General features: G+C 37.6%; 1 protein-coding gene across 1 annotated transcript; it reads left to right on the top strand.

Annotated features, from left to right (window-relative positions):
• Positions 1-273: 273 nt before the first annotated feature.
• Positions 274-16,221, top strand: fshr (follicle stimulating hormone receptor). The gene is given in 16 exon segments (XM_042507806.1): positions 274-323; positions 1,766-1,905; positions 5,245-5,316; positions 6,349-6,423; positions 6,676-6,750; positions 6,850-6,924; positions 9,170-9,244; positions 9,614-9,694; positions 10,954-11,022; positions 11,137-11,211; positions 12,532-12,717; positions 13,502-13,583; positions 13,585-13,705; positions 14,390-14,571; positions 14,655-14,846; positions 15,597-16,221. Coding segments are annotated over 15 exon segments (2,007 nt in total). The 5' UTR covers positions 274-323; positions 1,766-1,795; the 3' UTR covers positions 16,134-16,221.
• Positions 16,222-16,621: the final 400 nt, after the last annotated feature.

Here is a 16,621-nt window from a genome sequence, read left to right as displayed (position 1 = left end):
TAACTAAATAAAGTAAATGGTTATAAATGCCAAATATTTTATGAACACGGAGTGAAACTTTGTCTGTAGATATAAAGATTTAAATTGTATTTTGTGTTATTATTGCATTGTTTTCAACGACAGAAATGTCACATGTCAAAGAGAAGACAGCAACGAGCCAATCACAGCACAGCAGAACTAGCCAATCACAGCACAGCAGAACTAGCCAATCACAGCACAGTAGGGCGGGACTTGGCGCAAAAAAAACGGAAGGTTAGCTCGAGCAACCAGCTAATGTCACTTTGCAGCTAACAACACGACATAAAGACCACCATGGAAATACAGTAAGTGTTGAATTTTGATATGTCGTGCTACATATTTTACATTTAGTTGTGGGTGGTTTAATATCTCTTTCAAACAATTTCAAATAATCTAAACAGGAAAGTTTGAAAACTTCTCTGAGCTAGCTAACGGTTAGCTAAGCGTTAGCTTGTCAGCCTTAATTTTGTTGCAATTTTATGTTTCATGACTATAAAAAGACAACAACCCCAAACTTTTATGTTTGTTAAGTCAAAATGATACAAACTCAATTTGACCAGCAGTTAGGTAGATTATTTCACCTCTTAAATATTAAAGTTTATTTGCTTTTCAGTTTTTCAGCTATTTACTCTTAAGAATTGACTTTTTAGGTGACCAATGAGGTGAGTGTTATTGTTACAGAGTATGATTTTAACATTTATTTTAAATAAGAAATCAATACCATAAAAAAGGTATTAAAATATTAATGTTCAGATTTTATTTGCATAGCATCCACTGCCTGTGTAATTTGATGGAGAGATTTTAAAGGTCCAGGGTTCCTGCATATCATTTAAATGTTTTGAAAGGCATTGAATCCATCTAAAAACAAAGCCTTAATTGGCATTAAAATGATTTAAATCACTCTTACGAAAGTTTTAACAATGCTCAGACACTGGAAGTGGGTTTTTTTCTCCTACATTGCATTGCAAAAGCTCAAAATAACAGGTTATTTAAAAATAATAATACTACTTGTTTGAATGCCTCTTGCATTAACATCACCAAGAGTCATGTTTTATGTTACAGTAAGTATTTGAAAAACAAAATAAACTTCCCCCTAACTTGAAGTAATTGGTGTCAACACAATTTCTTTACTTCAGTGCTGACTTATGTAAAATCAATGTTAAATTTAATTCCAAGTGGCATTTAAAAAGGTCTAAAAATATCTTAATTCACACTTGCCTGAAGCTGTAAGAACCAGGCAAAAGTGTAATGAACAAAAAGTGGAAATTTTTGGACAGACTACAGCATGTTATCCTTAAAAGCTAAAAAAAGGATTGTTTTTATCTCAGCATCCTATCATCATTGATGCATTGCTCCTTTTTACAAAAAAAAGGAGCCACACAGCCCAGCAGAGACCTCCTACATCCTCATACACCCATAAAGCTTTTAACACACCCCCATTATTCACCACTGCATGGCAGGCATCACCAAAGCACCTCACACTTTTTCTCTCCTAGACCTGGTGGTGAACTCAGAGTGGACAAACAGGCAAAAACATTCACATCAAATAGGCAGCGTGGGCTCTGGCTGAAGGCCTGCATACATGTAAACACCACGTGGAGACTAAATCAGAGTCTGAAGAAACAAAAGAAGAAGAAAAACAAGATTTTAGAAAGTGAAAAACCTAAAACACAACAATCTGGATTGTGGATAGACTGCAATGATGATGATGATGATTCTGATCATGTTAATGATTGTGATGATAAAGGCGGCAGCAGCGTTGGCTCCTGGACCTGAGATGGACATTAAACCTGGAGCTGAGAACGGCTTGGCCAAACGAACCGTGCACCACCTTGGCTTCGGGGTCACAGAAATTCCCTCCAACATCTCCAGCGACACCCAATGCCTGTGAGTACAGACAAACACTGACATGCAGGTGGATGCACACAAACATCCACATATAGCCAATTTGGGATAGATGTTTACATTTTACCCGCTTCCTGCATTTCACATCTCAAAGATATGGTTTGGAAATTCCCATAATGCCAGTGTTAATGCATCTGACCTCTAATTTCTCTTAGGGATTGTGACTGTACAAAAAAAAGCTTCTGTAGAGCTTAACAGAAAATTTATCTTAAGTTTACACGACAGGAGAGCAACAACAACATGCTGTGGCGAATTCTTCTACTCCCACTTTTTCCTCCATGTAGTTATGGGAAATGTAGTTTGGCTTGCTATCTACTGTGAATGTGATGATGGCTGTCTCTGGGTTTCCCTCTTAAGACTTATTCCTTATTATTCAAATGTTCATATTGCGTTTAGAAAACATATATACATTGTACTGTAAACAATATGCCAAAAACTGTGTCCCCCATCCCGCAGCTGTGTGCAGGGAGTGAGCTTTATTTCCAAAGATATGTAACAATATGTAAGATATGTAATGTTAGATCAATGAGCAAGGCCAAAAATACTTTTTATCATGTTTGGGCAAGCCCAAAAATAATTAATAAGGGTTGCTGGGTTTCGATTGCTTCCTTAAAAGGTTCCCAGATGGCAACCAACTTCATTACACATAGATGTTTGGTTAAATTTAGGTTGTGACGTCAGGTGTCTAAAATTCAATGTCAGGACAATGTCCAATGCCAATGTCAATTTGTGTTATAAGGTAACCAAAATCCAATGTCTCATGCCAACGTCATCTTGACGTAGAGCAATGATAGATGACGTATGGGGTACAAAAAAACCGTGTCTGCAAAATGTCATAACGTCCACACAGCATGAACCAAGCATCTGTCCAACGTAAGAGTCCACCGTTTTTCTGACATCTTATTGACGTATGGTGGCAGCTGTGGGGGTTAAATTATGGATAGAGTTGGGGAAAGCCTACTAATGGACAAACACAGTCTGTGAAATACCACTGTTTTTGTGGTGCTTTCAGACACTTTTTTTTTCCATAATGTAACTCAGCAGCATCTTTTTTTGGACTGTCAATGGCTTGACTCCAGAACTCCACACTCTGAGTTTGTAATGCAGGTTTTCTGTTATCAATTTGCAGTTTCCATCTCCCGCATCATTCAGGGTTATTTTGTCTGACTTTAGAAGCTCAGAATTCATTATACAGCTGTTATCTCAGTCTGAATAGCACTTCTCATGATGAGTACACTGACTTTCATGTGTAAAATCGATGAAGTGTCCCTCTACTCAACTACAAGTGACATGGGTCAATATTACAGAGAATACATCCCAAAATAGTGTTTCTCCTTCACCATCTTACACCACTACAGATTCAGGGAGGGCGCCGTGTGTACAATTCAATATCTCATCCCGTGAGCGTGCATAATCATTTAGACTTTCCTCTCTAATCCTCGCTCATCTCCTCTTGGCTGAATTTTGCTCTGAATGTGCAAATGCTGGTTTTATTAAACATTCATTTACTTAAGGGAAATGTATGCAAAGCGCGTCTGTTCGTCTCCCAGTGTAACCACAGCTTTACAGTGGCCACAGGTTAAAGACACCCTGTAGAGTTTTCATGTAAACAAACAAAAGATACGTTACATTCAGCGGTTCTCACAAAAAATACATCGTGTTTATCCCTAAGGCCCCCAAAAAAATTCGGTAAGGTTGTTTCCCAATATGTTTTGTTGTGTTTCTTTAAGATTTACTTCAGAAGGAATATCTGGGTGTCCATGGGTCCTTAAAACGTCTTAAAATACATATTTGCCGATAAAAAGCTCCTTAATTCAGATTGGATGGGTCTTCTATTTACAAATTTTCTGTGTTGTGTCAAAGACTGTTAAACGTGTCCCCACCACAGAGGGGGTCACTACACATTATAAAAAGAGGGAGCACTGAACACGGGGGAACAGACTTAAGCACAACAAATGTATGTGCGCAGTTCTCCTATTTTTTACCTCCTCTATGCGTTTAGATCACTTAAGCCTTGCTAGCCAGTCTGCTTGTTAGTTTTTGGAAATGTGAAAATGCAACTCAAACAATAAATGAGTTGAAAATAGCGATAACTTGTGGTGGTTAAAGCCACTGTGCTGTATGTTAAAGGTGTTTTGTAAATGTAAAATAATAAACTGCCCCAGTAATGAGTAATAAAACCCAGAAATCAGTTAGCATTTCAGCACTCCTGATTCACTCGTCTCAAAGTCAACAGGTTTTTTAATATCTGTTTTTGGTTAGATGTCTAAAATAAGGTCTATGGTAAATTCAAGCTTGAGATACTCTCACGTTTTGTTTGGCAACATAAAATATAACAGTAAATACCCCACTGTGGACTTTGAAGCTTTTAGAAAAGAAGCTTAAAGTGGAAATAGTATCTCACTAAGTACAGTATTTGGGCATTTTAGTTATATTCCACCACTTAGAGTATCATCAGTGTCGCTCATTTTGAACAGAAATCAATGTGTTTATTTGGAACAAGTGTGTTTTCACTTTTGTTGTGTATTTTCATCCTTACTTTGGTCTTAAATTTTAAAGTGATATAAAAAAAGGTCTTAGAAAGTTGTACATTTAATTTTATTTACCTGTAGACACCCTGAATATTGTATTTCTTCTTACACAGTGTCACTTTAGCCTTCAGTTGTGTTGTATGAAGGCACTGCAGGTGCTTTAAGTGTTTTTCACAAAGTGACACAGATCTGGATGAGGCACGGCGTAAACACTGACCTGTTGTTTTGGCCGTTGAAACATTTTAAGGAATCTCAAGGCCGCAAAGAGGAGGGGACGGGATGGTGGCAGTGGGGAAAGATTAGGATCCCCTGAAGTACAAACTCGCACTTAAACAAACGCAAGAACAATGCACAATTGTACATAATTTTGCTCATAATACAACGGACACATAGAAACGGGGACATACTTTGTGGCAGAAGAACGTTCCCAAGAGATGTTCTGTAAACTCCCAGGCGGCGATGTGTGTGTTCTCATCTGTTCTGTGCTGCTTGAAGGTCAAGGCTCAGGAACAGTGGGGATATTTACAAGTATGCAGCAAAGGAGGGCCATTTCAGATGACAACCAGATGCAGAATAAGCTCACAGTCTTTGTAAAGAGATTCAGTTATATGCCTTTTGCATGAAAAAAAAACGAAAAGAGAGATGAGTTAAGTCAGTCCTGGTCCTAATGTGTAAATGATCCCTGCCACAAAACAAAAATAGCCATCAATTAGTTTTTAAGGATTTCTCTGAAGTGTTTACGTTCCTGTGATCGTTGTGTCATTGAGGTTTGGTGTTTTCGTATCAACAGGGAAGTTCTGCAGACTCAGATCAGAGTGATTCCCCAGGGTGCTCTCAGCAGCCTGCAGCACCTCAAGAAAATGTAAGTGTCTGTTGTTCATGGTTACTCTTTGATGTGGAACGTAAAGAACGCAGAAGGTCAAAACACTCAGGATATAGATGATCCAAACAGTGAAGAAGTGGCTGGGACTCACCGTGTCTGAAAAATATTTGGTGTTATTCCTCTAATTAAAAAGAAAGCAATTTAGTGGTTCAGTTTAATGCTTAGCTGAATTTTACACGCAGTGCATAAAGCTTCCCCTACATTCATAATATTTCTACGTGAGTTTAGGTAACATATGGCATCCATAAAACTAAGGAAATCAAATACATTTAATTAAATTTGCTACCTGGTCTCATTCCCAACTGGTCAAATACCAGGCCTGTCGGCATTAGACACCAACGCACAGAGGCACTTTAGTAGTGGTATGGTGGTGTTATCAATGCTTTGGGAAGCAACCTTAGTATAAATAGAAAAAATGTCACGTGACATTTTATTATATTATTAAAACGTCCTTAAAGAAGATTACCTGAAAGCAAAGTTTTTGTTTCAGTACTTCTTCTGTTACAGTACTTTTTCAGTGAAAACTGAAGTGGATAATAGCAAACATGATATTTGTGTAATACATAAAGCAAACGTATTGAAATGATCCCCTATTTTTATAATATTTCAACATGAGTTTGAGTCAAACATGAAATCCCTAAAACTAATGAAAAAGCATTATGAAATTATATTTGCATGACAAACTTTATATCTTTTATATTCTGTGCTCTTGTGCATAATAAAAAAAACATGCTACTGGTTCGGGATGTTTGTTTATTTAAGTGAAATTAGTCTCAATGATTTCTCTGCAAAACATAATTTATGACCAGTATTGCAATGTTATGGTTTGTATGTTCACTTCTTGATAAAATTTGAAAATTTGAAAAGTTTAAAAAATACATATATAAGTTATTTGCATGTTAAGAATCTTTTTCTGTGATCAAAATGTGCTTTTGTACACCAAAGAGAAAAGCTCTGTACAGCATCTTTAATTTACCCTCTTCCTCTGCGCCCCGCTTCCTCCAACCTCAGCATCATATCAAAGAACGACATGCTGGAGAGAATCGGCACACTTGCCTTCGCCGGCCTCCCTCAGCTCAATGAAATGTGAGTATAACGTTTTCGAAAACCCACAGCTCGTGACGTATTTTGTCCAGCTTGCTTGTGTGTTTAGTCTTTGTTATGGAACAAGAAGAGCTGCAAATTCTGAGAAAGCTGCTCACCCAAAGCAGACAGCCGAGGACTGAGCTTGGCAGGGTGCTGGAGACAAAAATATGACAAAGAAAAAGTGTGAATGAAAGTCTAAGAGCTGATAGATTTGTCATGTTCTTAATTTTTATACATTTGTGTTTCCCTCAGCTTAATCTCGGAGAATGTCGCGTTGGAGAGTATTGGAGCATTTGCTTTCTCTGATCTCCCTGAACTCATTGAGATGTAAGTGCAACTGGCAGGATAATGGCAGTGTTGCAACCCTGTAATTTTGAAACCAGTCATTTGTGTTAATGAGAATACGTCCCTATGTGGTCCTTTCAGAATCATAACAAAGTCAAAACACCTGAGACACATCCATCAAGATGCGTTCAAGAACATCATGAGACTGCGATATCTGTGAGTACTGAGTGCTGCGGGGAGGAATACTTTCTTTCTCAGTTTGTGTTATTTAAACTGATTGTGAGTCCAAAATTGGGTCATGGGTGACAGGCCTACTTCTGATGGTCCCCCGCATGACCAGAGACATCTTTTTTTAATTAGCTTGGATCCCCTGGAAGAGAAATCAAGTGTCACACTTCATCAGGCAAAAAAAAGGCATTTTTCCACAAAATGAGTTATCCATAATGTGAAATATAGGTTACAGAAGCATAAAATACTAAGTTGTATTGTTCATATCTTTTGAAACAGTCTCAGAATAACTTTTCATAAAACACAACATATCACCAAAATCCCTCACTGACGTTATTATAACTTTTACCGTTATGTTTGTCCCAATTTGTGAGAACTGGGGCAGCTAAACAGAGCATTTTATGGTTTTAAAAATAAAATATCATTATATTAAAAAAACAGAGCTCCTTAGCACAATAACTTTATATTTTGAATAAGATCTCATGTTTTTCTAAATTTTGAATAATTAAATATATACAATGTACCAAAAACCTTTCTCAAACCAAAAAGGAAGCTATTAACTGTTTTTATCTTTTTATCACTTCTGAGACATGTATGGATTATGTAGAGGCTGTATAGACCGAACAAAAAGTGATAACATTTAATAAAAAGTGTTACAACTATGAGTTTGAGAGTTTCCAAAGTATGATTGGATATCCAAAATCTTATTCTAAAAATATATATTCAGCGTTCATCTACACTATCTAGCAGCATTCTGTTGTTTTCTTATGTTAGCATGCTAATATAAAGAGTCAGCATTACCCAGTAAGCGATACAAGCAGCTGCTCAGGGTCCACTGGTCTGTGGGGGCCCGAAAGAAGATATGTTTTTAATGAACACTACACAGTAATAAAAAAAAAATTAAAATTTTCCAAACAAAAACTGACATTTTCTGCCTTTTTTGCCAAGAAATAGTGACAAAACAATAAGCTCAGATCAGGCGAAATAGGCAATTTTGGTAGGTAATTTAATATATCCCTAAAAAAACAAACAAGCACTCCCAGGTTTTTGTGGTAAATATATATATATATATATATATATATATATATATGTCAGGCCACATATTGAATATATCTACCAAGTTTTATGATGATTGGATTAATTGTTAATGAGTTTATGGCATGTTAAATGAAGAGCCCGATCCTTTGCAAAGTTTTTTGATTGTTTTTAACTGATCTTGCTAAATTAAGAAAAATCTATTCATTGCAATGTTTTTCACATTATGCAAATTACCCAAAAAATCCACCAAAGCAAAACATTTTTTTTTTGTGGAGCTCATTGGACTGCAAGTGTGTGCCAGATTTCAAGTTGATCAGGCTTACGTCTAATTTCCACCAGATGTTCTGTCTGGTTCCGATCTGCCACGGCAGACGGAGCAAATAGATTTTATTTTTGCTGGATGCCGAGCACTTTGCATTAATTCGGCCGAATTATGCACAGAGCAGACAGGAAGTCAGACAACAATTTTCAGAATAAGACACTCCATATTGACGTCCGATCGTATTTCACTTAACTACATAAACAAAACGTCACAGTGGCTGGATCTAGGCCTGGAGTCAACAGGTCAGGGGTTTTCAGAGGTCACCACTGACAACACGGACCATGTTGTTGTGTTAAAAACAAAACCATGAATGGTCGTGATTCTTTAATTACTGTGGGAACTCTTAAATAATCTTTAGAAGAGACAAAAAATTACATTATTTGGTTCAGTGCCATGTGAAGTGTCAGCACATTACAGTGTCTAGAGCCAGCCTGCTAATACGCCAAACTACGACGCTTTAACACTTTAATGATAGATATTTAGCCTCACAGAGCTGCTAGCATGGCTTTAGACTCTCAATCTTGTTTTTAAATAATCAAGTTTATTCTTCACAAATTCAAAACCCAATTTGGAACATTCAGTGTTTTACAGACTGTCAAATATTTCAGAGACACTGAATGTTGAACTTGTTACATGTTGTTGCCAACAAAACAGAAAGGACAGTTATTTGGAACATTAAATGTCTGATTTATCTCTCTGCCACCCGAGCATCTCTCTGAATTGTCTTGGAATCTCTTAACTTGCTAATTTTTTATCTCGGTAAATACAATGAATGCAACATTGTCTGATTTTATCACCGTGACTCATTGTTGTTCAGAGTGAGAGTTGCTGTGTGAATGTAGTAACATTTGGTGATTAATCTGCACATCACAGGGACATCTCCAACACCGGACTGACAACGTTCCCAAACTTCTCCAAGATCAACTCCACTGCCCACGACTTTGTTTTGTAGGTCTCAACACAGTATACAAATGAACTGAAACTGCCCACACACCATTATTCCCACATGCACTTCAACATATAGGCATGCACACAGAATTAAATATGCCCCGAAGAAATCACACCATTAAACATACAACACTGTAGTTAAAACCTACGCACTGTGTAGTTCTTCAGAACAGAAAATCAGGAATACGAACCATCTGTGACTCGTCTGCAGCCTTTAAAAAACTGTCTCCCATCTGACATCTATCTGCTTCAAAAAGGATTGGGATTTAAATGGGTCTCTAGCATGATATTTTGCATATTATATCACATTAAATATGCTGCTTTTCTTCTTAGCATTTGTTGTTAATCACGTGTTTGTGATCTGCTCAGAGACCTGCAAGAGAACAGCCACATAAGGAGAGTCCCCGTCAATGCCTTCAGAGGCCTCTGCACTCAAACTATCACCGAGATGTAAGGGATTCATCACTTTTTTTAGAAACATTGTGCACCACCCTCACACAGCTCTGAGTGGGCATTACATTCGCAGTGACGAATATTCCCTGAAATGCTCTCTGCCCTCTTTACTGAGTCCTGTCTCCTCCTACTTGTCTCCCTTTTCTGCATTTTTAACACTCTTACTGCTATATATATCGCCTCTTTATTTAAGTGTCATGTATTTAAATTCTGCTCATAAGTGTTTCTTGTGACGTTGAAGCAGCTACAAGGAGTTTTTAACCAGTTATGAAAAATTCTCAATTTAATTTGACCTACATGAGTCAAACAAGACCACCATCAGCAAGAAGATTGGCTGTTTATATGTAGTTTTTCATAAAGCCTGTCCCCGGATCCGATTCCCCATGAAATCAAACAAAACTATTTACGGCAAACAGACTTCCGAACTGCTCACAGACTCACTGGCTGAACCCATGGTGAGCTCCACCAGCAAAAAAAATGTTAAAAATGTGTTGCATCTTTCTTTCACCGGCTTTCAGATCAAGTACACATGCTTGCAACATCAAGATCTTTACGACACGAGGCGATGGTCCTCATTTGTCAACAGGGGCTTTCAAAATCATCAAAAATTATTAAAGTTCTCTGTAGTTGCTTTGTTTTTCTTTTGTACAAAAAAAGAAAGGGTAAAAGTAATATGCTTGAAAGAATAAAACTCTGATGTTACCTATATTACAGTTAGTCTAATTATAGCTACTGTTTCTATACTCGACCAGTTTATCACGTTTGAAGAGAAGTATTTTTTCCTCACATTTCCAGACCTTATGCTAAACTAAGCTAACCGACTGCTTACTGTAGCTCCATTTGTAACAAACAAAAACAAGTAAGTGACATCTTTCCATTTTACTCTCTGCAAGAATATTTACTTCCCAAAATGTCACAAAACAATTCCTTTAAGTAACGTTTTGAAGGCTTTATTATAATGGAGCATTTTTTAAATTTAAGTATTATTAGTTTTACTTCAGCGAAAATTTGGGTATGCCGCCAAGTCTGTCCAACAAATGTAGTCTGCCAACAGCTGACAAGGTCTCTAAAGAAGTCTTACATGATATTGAATACAATTTATGTCGTGTTTTCTGTGGAGTCATACAGGTTTAGTCACTGAGAACAAAAACTGCACACACTAAAATTATCTTTGATTGTTCAGAGAACTTTATTGTTGGGGAATTGTTTGTGTCGGAGCCACATGACTGTAATTTGGCTTCTCTCTCTGATGACAGACGGCTCACCAGAAATGGCATCAAGGAGGTGGCAAGTGACGCCTTCAACGGCACAAAGATGAACAGATTGTGAGTCACAGGCAGAGACACGCTAACAAACAGAAGATTTACCGAAAAATAAAAAAGTAAAAGTCTGCTCACATATTTAATTTGTCTCTCTTGTTCTCCCCCTCTCTCTCCCAGGTCCCTAAAAGGAAACCAACAGCTTACTCACATCAATCCCAACGCCTTTGTGGGTTCCAGTGAGTTGGTGGTACTGTAAGCATGATTCATTCAAAATAACTATTTACGTGAGGAAGTTCATTTGGGTAAAAAATGTCAAAGCATACTCACCACGTAACCGGATAAATGACAAAGATCAGACAACAAACAGAGCATCTTTAAACTGTTTAAGACGTCCTCCAATGGGATTAAAGCGAAACTTCAGCATTTTTAACCCGGAGAGAGAGAGCGAAAGAGAGAGCGCTGCAGGTGAAACAAGCTGCAATATCCTCCCTACAGGATTGTTCACTGTCAATATATAGCCATTAAAAATGCTTCTTTTTTTGACTGACAGACTCAGACTATTTTTATAAGTCTGCAGCAACATTATGGAAAGGATCTGATTGAAAAACTAAACAAATTTTCTTACCTTTCACTGGTCTGAGAGAAGTGGTGGAAGGAGTTTGTGGCATTGAGGTACAGAAAGTGTAGATTTTCAGTGTCATGGCTGAATATGCTTATATTTTAGATTAGATGTGGTTTTGAATTTTAATTTTAGCATGCAAAATAAAATGTAAAGTTTATATATATATATATGTCACAGGTAAGAAAACAACACCAGAGCATTCAGACATATTCAGTAACCATAAGTATTTCACGTCTGAAAAGGAAGTGAATACTTACAAAATCTTATCCCTTTTTTTAAATATATTTGAAAAAAATAAAAATATATTTAAACATGAATATTCCCACTTTCTACGCCAGTATTTACCATACACACCGTGATCAAATTACACAAAAATTAAGTATTCAAGTGCTGAAAAATGTCTAAAAATAAATACATGTGGAAAAGCCTGAATTCCAACAGTGACTCATGCCTACATGATTCACCCTCCTCATCATCAACCTAGGAGAAAACAAGAAACATTTTGGCATTTGGTGGATTTGTGGAAATGTGCCAGATTTAAGGTAAAAATAAACTGGGAGCAGGTGACGGGAGGTGGAGAGAGATATTTTTTTTTCACCTTTTTTTTTTCTCCAATCAAAGAGACACCCATTTATATTGAAGTAGCAATCAGAAAAAAAGACTGTATTTGTTTTTGTTTAGGGCTGTCTGTTTGTAGTGTTTTTTGACTCCTTATTCCAGCAATCAATTTGCAATCAAACAGTTGCTCTACCCTTGAATCTTTCTGCTCAGGAAATTTGATTTGCTGTGTTTTATTTGAAACAGTTTTTTTTCTTCAAGAAAAATAAATAACAGCTTCTATGAACTGTTCATAGGTCAAATGCTTATTACATATAGCAAACAGAGAAGGCATCTGTTAAAACTGGCATGGAACCTGAAATTACTCCTCTGTTTGATACTTGTTTGTGCAGGGACATTTCCCAAACAGCCCTCAGCTCTCTGCCCGACTCGATCCTCGGTGGACTCCAGAAGCTGTTTGCAGAGTCTGCCTACCAACTGAAAGAGCTTCCTCCTCTGCAACTCTTCACCGAACTCCGCCAGGCCAACCTGACGTACCCGTCACACTGCTGTCCCTTCCGAAACATTAACAGGAACAGGTGGCCATGCATTATTATCCAAAAGTGTCTGAACACCTTATGATTAAAAGAATAGATCAAAGTTTGCTTATTTTTTTCAAGGAGTTAAAATTAATTCACAAGTATGATTCACAATATTTAACCATAAATGACTAACACAAATATGCATTATATTTTAGCATTGTTTTAGTTTTGTGAATGATATCTTATCATGACTCCATTGCTGGTTAACCCTTTGTAACCTGAGGGGGAAAAAAACACAGGTAAAAGTGTCCCACAAATTGAAAGAGCCAAGTAAAAGGGGACAAAGAAAATGACCTGAAAATTTGTTTTTAAAAAGGGGTGACAGTTATTAAAAAAATATAGAAATATATAAAAACTATGGAAAAATATCAACTGTATTTTATTTTAATTTTATTTATAATCCTAATTTTATATATATATATATATATATATATATATATATATATATATATATATATATATATATATATTTTTTTTTTTTCTGCTTTCCTAAAGTCATTTTCTTGTGAGTTTTTACACATTTCTCGGGCCATGTGTTATTTAGTCACTGCCTTCATTCCATGTTTTTGTCAAATCAAATCAATCAATTTGCTAAGGTTTCAAAGGGTTAATTACCTAATACTGTAGTACTTTCCACAGAGCCTTGATCTTAAAGTTTTGTTGTCATGAACTCAGAGCAAAACATGTCAAAAAAGTGACAATTAATTTTAAAAAATGAGATATATGTAAAAATTTAATTTAATTTCATTAGATGCACTTTTTGTATGTTGTTGCGTGTTAGATCGAGGTGGCAGCCCTTCTGCTCTGACCGCTACTTCCAAAGGGCCCACTGCTCCAACACCACCACCATCACCTGCAGCCCAAACCCCAGATGCCTTTAACCCCTGTGAGGACATCATGTCAGCTGTCCCCCTGCGGGTTCTTATCTGGATCATCTCCATCCTCGCGCTGCTGGGGAACGCAGCGGTACTTCTGGTCTTGTTCGGTATGAAATGGAATAGTAACCTCACCTCTAACTCACCTCCTTATGTCTTCGTTTCCTTCTTTCCTTCCCGTTCTTTCCTAGTTCTCAAGTCCCTCTTACAGTTCCATGATTTTGCCATATTAATAATAATAATTATTAGTATTATTATTATTAAATTATTTATTTGATGATTAAATTATTATTGTTATTATTATTATTTATATTATTATTATTATTATTATTATTATTATTATTATTATTATTATTATTATTATTATTATTATAAACAATAATTATTAGCCTCAGCAAATGCCATCAGTCCATCCTATTCTTGTGAATGCAATATGTCAAGGATGCTTTGGAGCTCAAAGGTCAAAGGCACTGTAACCTCATGAACCATGTTTTTGGCCATAAAGAATTCATACGCTAATTATATCAGAACTTTACATAAATGTCTAATAGGATATGGTGATAAAGTGAAGACATTTTATATCAAGAGGGTCAGTGGTCAACTTTACTGCCATCATTTTGCAAAAATCACTTTTTTGTCTGTTTTTGAATGTATTCTTGTTTACTTTCACTAAACACCTAAACTCAGCTTTATTTTCTTTGAAAATAGAATATCACCTCTAGGACTGTTTACTATTAATACTTGTTTACTTTTACTTTTTGGTGCCAAAATTTTATTTTTTGTTTTGTTGTCAGGCAGCCGCTCCAAACTGACTGTTCCTCGTTTCCTCATGTGCCACTTGGCCTTCTCTGACCTCTGCATGGGCGTCTACCTGGTAGTCATAGCAACTGTGGACATGCTCACTCGTGGCCAGTACTACAACCACGCCATAGACTGGCAGATGGGCCTGGGCTGCAGTGCCGCTGGCTTCTTCACGGTGTGCATGCATGCATAAAATCCTTTGCATACATATCATAGTGCTACATAAATCTCAACACTCACACATTTCCATGTTTACAGGTGTTTGCCAGTGAGCTGTCAGTGTTCACGTTAACGGTGATCACACTGGAACGCTGGCACACCATCACAATTGCTCTGCGGCTCGACCGTAAACTTCGCCTGAGGCATGCGTGTATTGTCATGACAGCAGGCTGGATCTTCTCCTCCATCATCGCTTTGCTGCCCACAGTTGGGGTCAGCAGCTACGGCAAGGTGAGTGCTTCGTATAGACCGCACACTCTCCATTCAACTGGACTCAACATTCCTTGTAAAATTTTCTCAGGTGTGTGTAGTTGGGGATGCAAAATAGTGCGTCAACTCATATTCAACAAACTGACTTATCAAAGTATGTTTCAGATGTGTAAAACATTAAATGTAATGGTGTGTATGTCTGAGATGTAGGGATTGGCGATATGGCCGTATAATATCACAATATTTCAAGGTGTTTTTGCGATTATGAGATTCTTGACAATATGACAAAAATTGAGAACATTTTACTATTAATTTCAAGAACATACAGTTGCAACAAAATAAATGTTTTAGTCGTATATGTCGACATAAATGTAGTTTGCCTTCAACTATTCAGTAGAAACTGAACAAAAATTATGTATAAAATATAAATATTACAACAAAATCAAGTTGATCAAAAATAATACATGTTAACGTTGACAAATACAAAAAAAAGTTGTCCTCAATCTATAAATAGTACATTTATGAATGACTGAATTGTTTGGTCCACCTGGACCTGTATGCACTGCGCCGATGGGGCGTACCGGTGTTACTGTTGACGATATGATGTGGCACACCCCTACTGAGATGACATTCAGTAGGTTCGGCATGTTTTTTCATCATGGAAGGCCATGAGACCTCAAGAACTCAATTTTGATGTCAGTATTTGCTTACAACGTATAGTGTAAGCGGCGCCCGACCTCCGACGTGAACGTGTATTTGTTTGTGGTGCAGGTGAGTATCTGCCTGCCCATGGACGTGGAGTCTCTGCTCTCTCAGGTGTATGTGGTGTCTCTCCTCCTCCTCAACATTCTGGCTTTCATCTGTGTTTGCGGCTGTTACATCAGCATCTACCTGGCCGTCTGCAACCCCTCATCGGCGCCGCCCCACGCCGATACCCGTGTGGCCCAACGCATGGCCATCCTCATCTTCACCGACTTTGTATGCATGGCTCCCATCTCCTTCTTTGCCGTCTCAGCCGCCCTAAAGCTCCCTCTCATCACCGTGTCAGACTCCAAACTCCTGCTGGTCCTCTTCTACCCAATCAACTCGTGCGCCAACCCCTTCCTGTACGCCTTCTTCACGCGCGCCTTCAGGCGGGATTTCTTCTTCCTCACAGCTCGCTTCGGCTTTTTTAAAACTCGGGCACAGATTTACCGGACGGAGACTTCCTCCTGTCAGCAGCCGGCGTGGACCTCACCGAAGAGCAGCCATGTGATGCTGTACCCTGTGGTCAATACATTAAGTCAAGATGCGAAACAAGAGAGCTGACTGTCATTCAGAAACCCACAGGTACACTGATTTTGCTTTTTTTATCAACAGGAGCATTATATTTCTGTCCCAAAAGAAGTCCCATTTATCTCAGGCAAATAAAGAAAATTCCTCCTCGGTCTGATGGAGGTATGGACGGAATATAATGTACAATGGCCTCCTAAAGTTACAAGAAATTCAACTTTTCTTAAAGGTATATTATGCAGGAATTGTCGGTCACTGTTTGTAAACAGTATCACCAGTAAAAGTGAAAATGAAAGCCAACCCTAGATTCACTTTGCTATGTACGCATTTTTTCATCGCTGTGTATATAGTTTTCTCTTTTTTCCTCATAACTGTTTACAGTCTGCCACTGGCTTGCTATGTTTTTAAAATGCCACGAACCTGGAAATGTCCCAAACACAGCAAAATAAGAAGAAACTAGAACTGTGCACTCAGTAGAATATAGATCTCCAAAAGGCGACCAAGCGCAAACCCGGGCTAATCAC

The sequence above is a fragment of the Plectropomus leopardus genome, chromosome 19 (genome assembly GCF_008729295.1).
Source record: "Plectropomus leopardus isolate mb chromosome 19, YSFRI_Pleo_2.0, whole genome shotgun sequence".
Classification (NCBI taxonomy): domain Eukaryota; kingdom Metazoa; phylum Chordata; class Actinopteri; order Perciformes; family Serranidae; genus Plectropomus; species Plectropomus leopardus.
The sequence above is the reverse complement of the archived record's forward strand: the minus strand, read 5'-3'. Positions and strand labels throughout refer to the sequence as shown.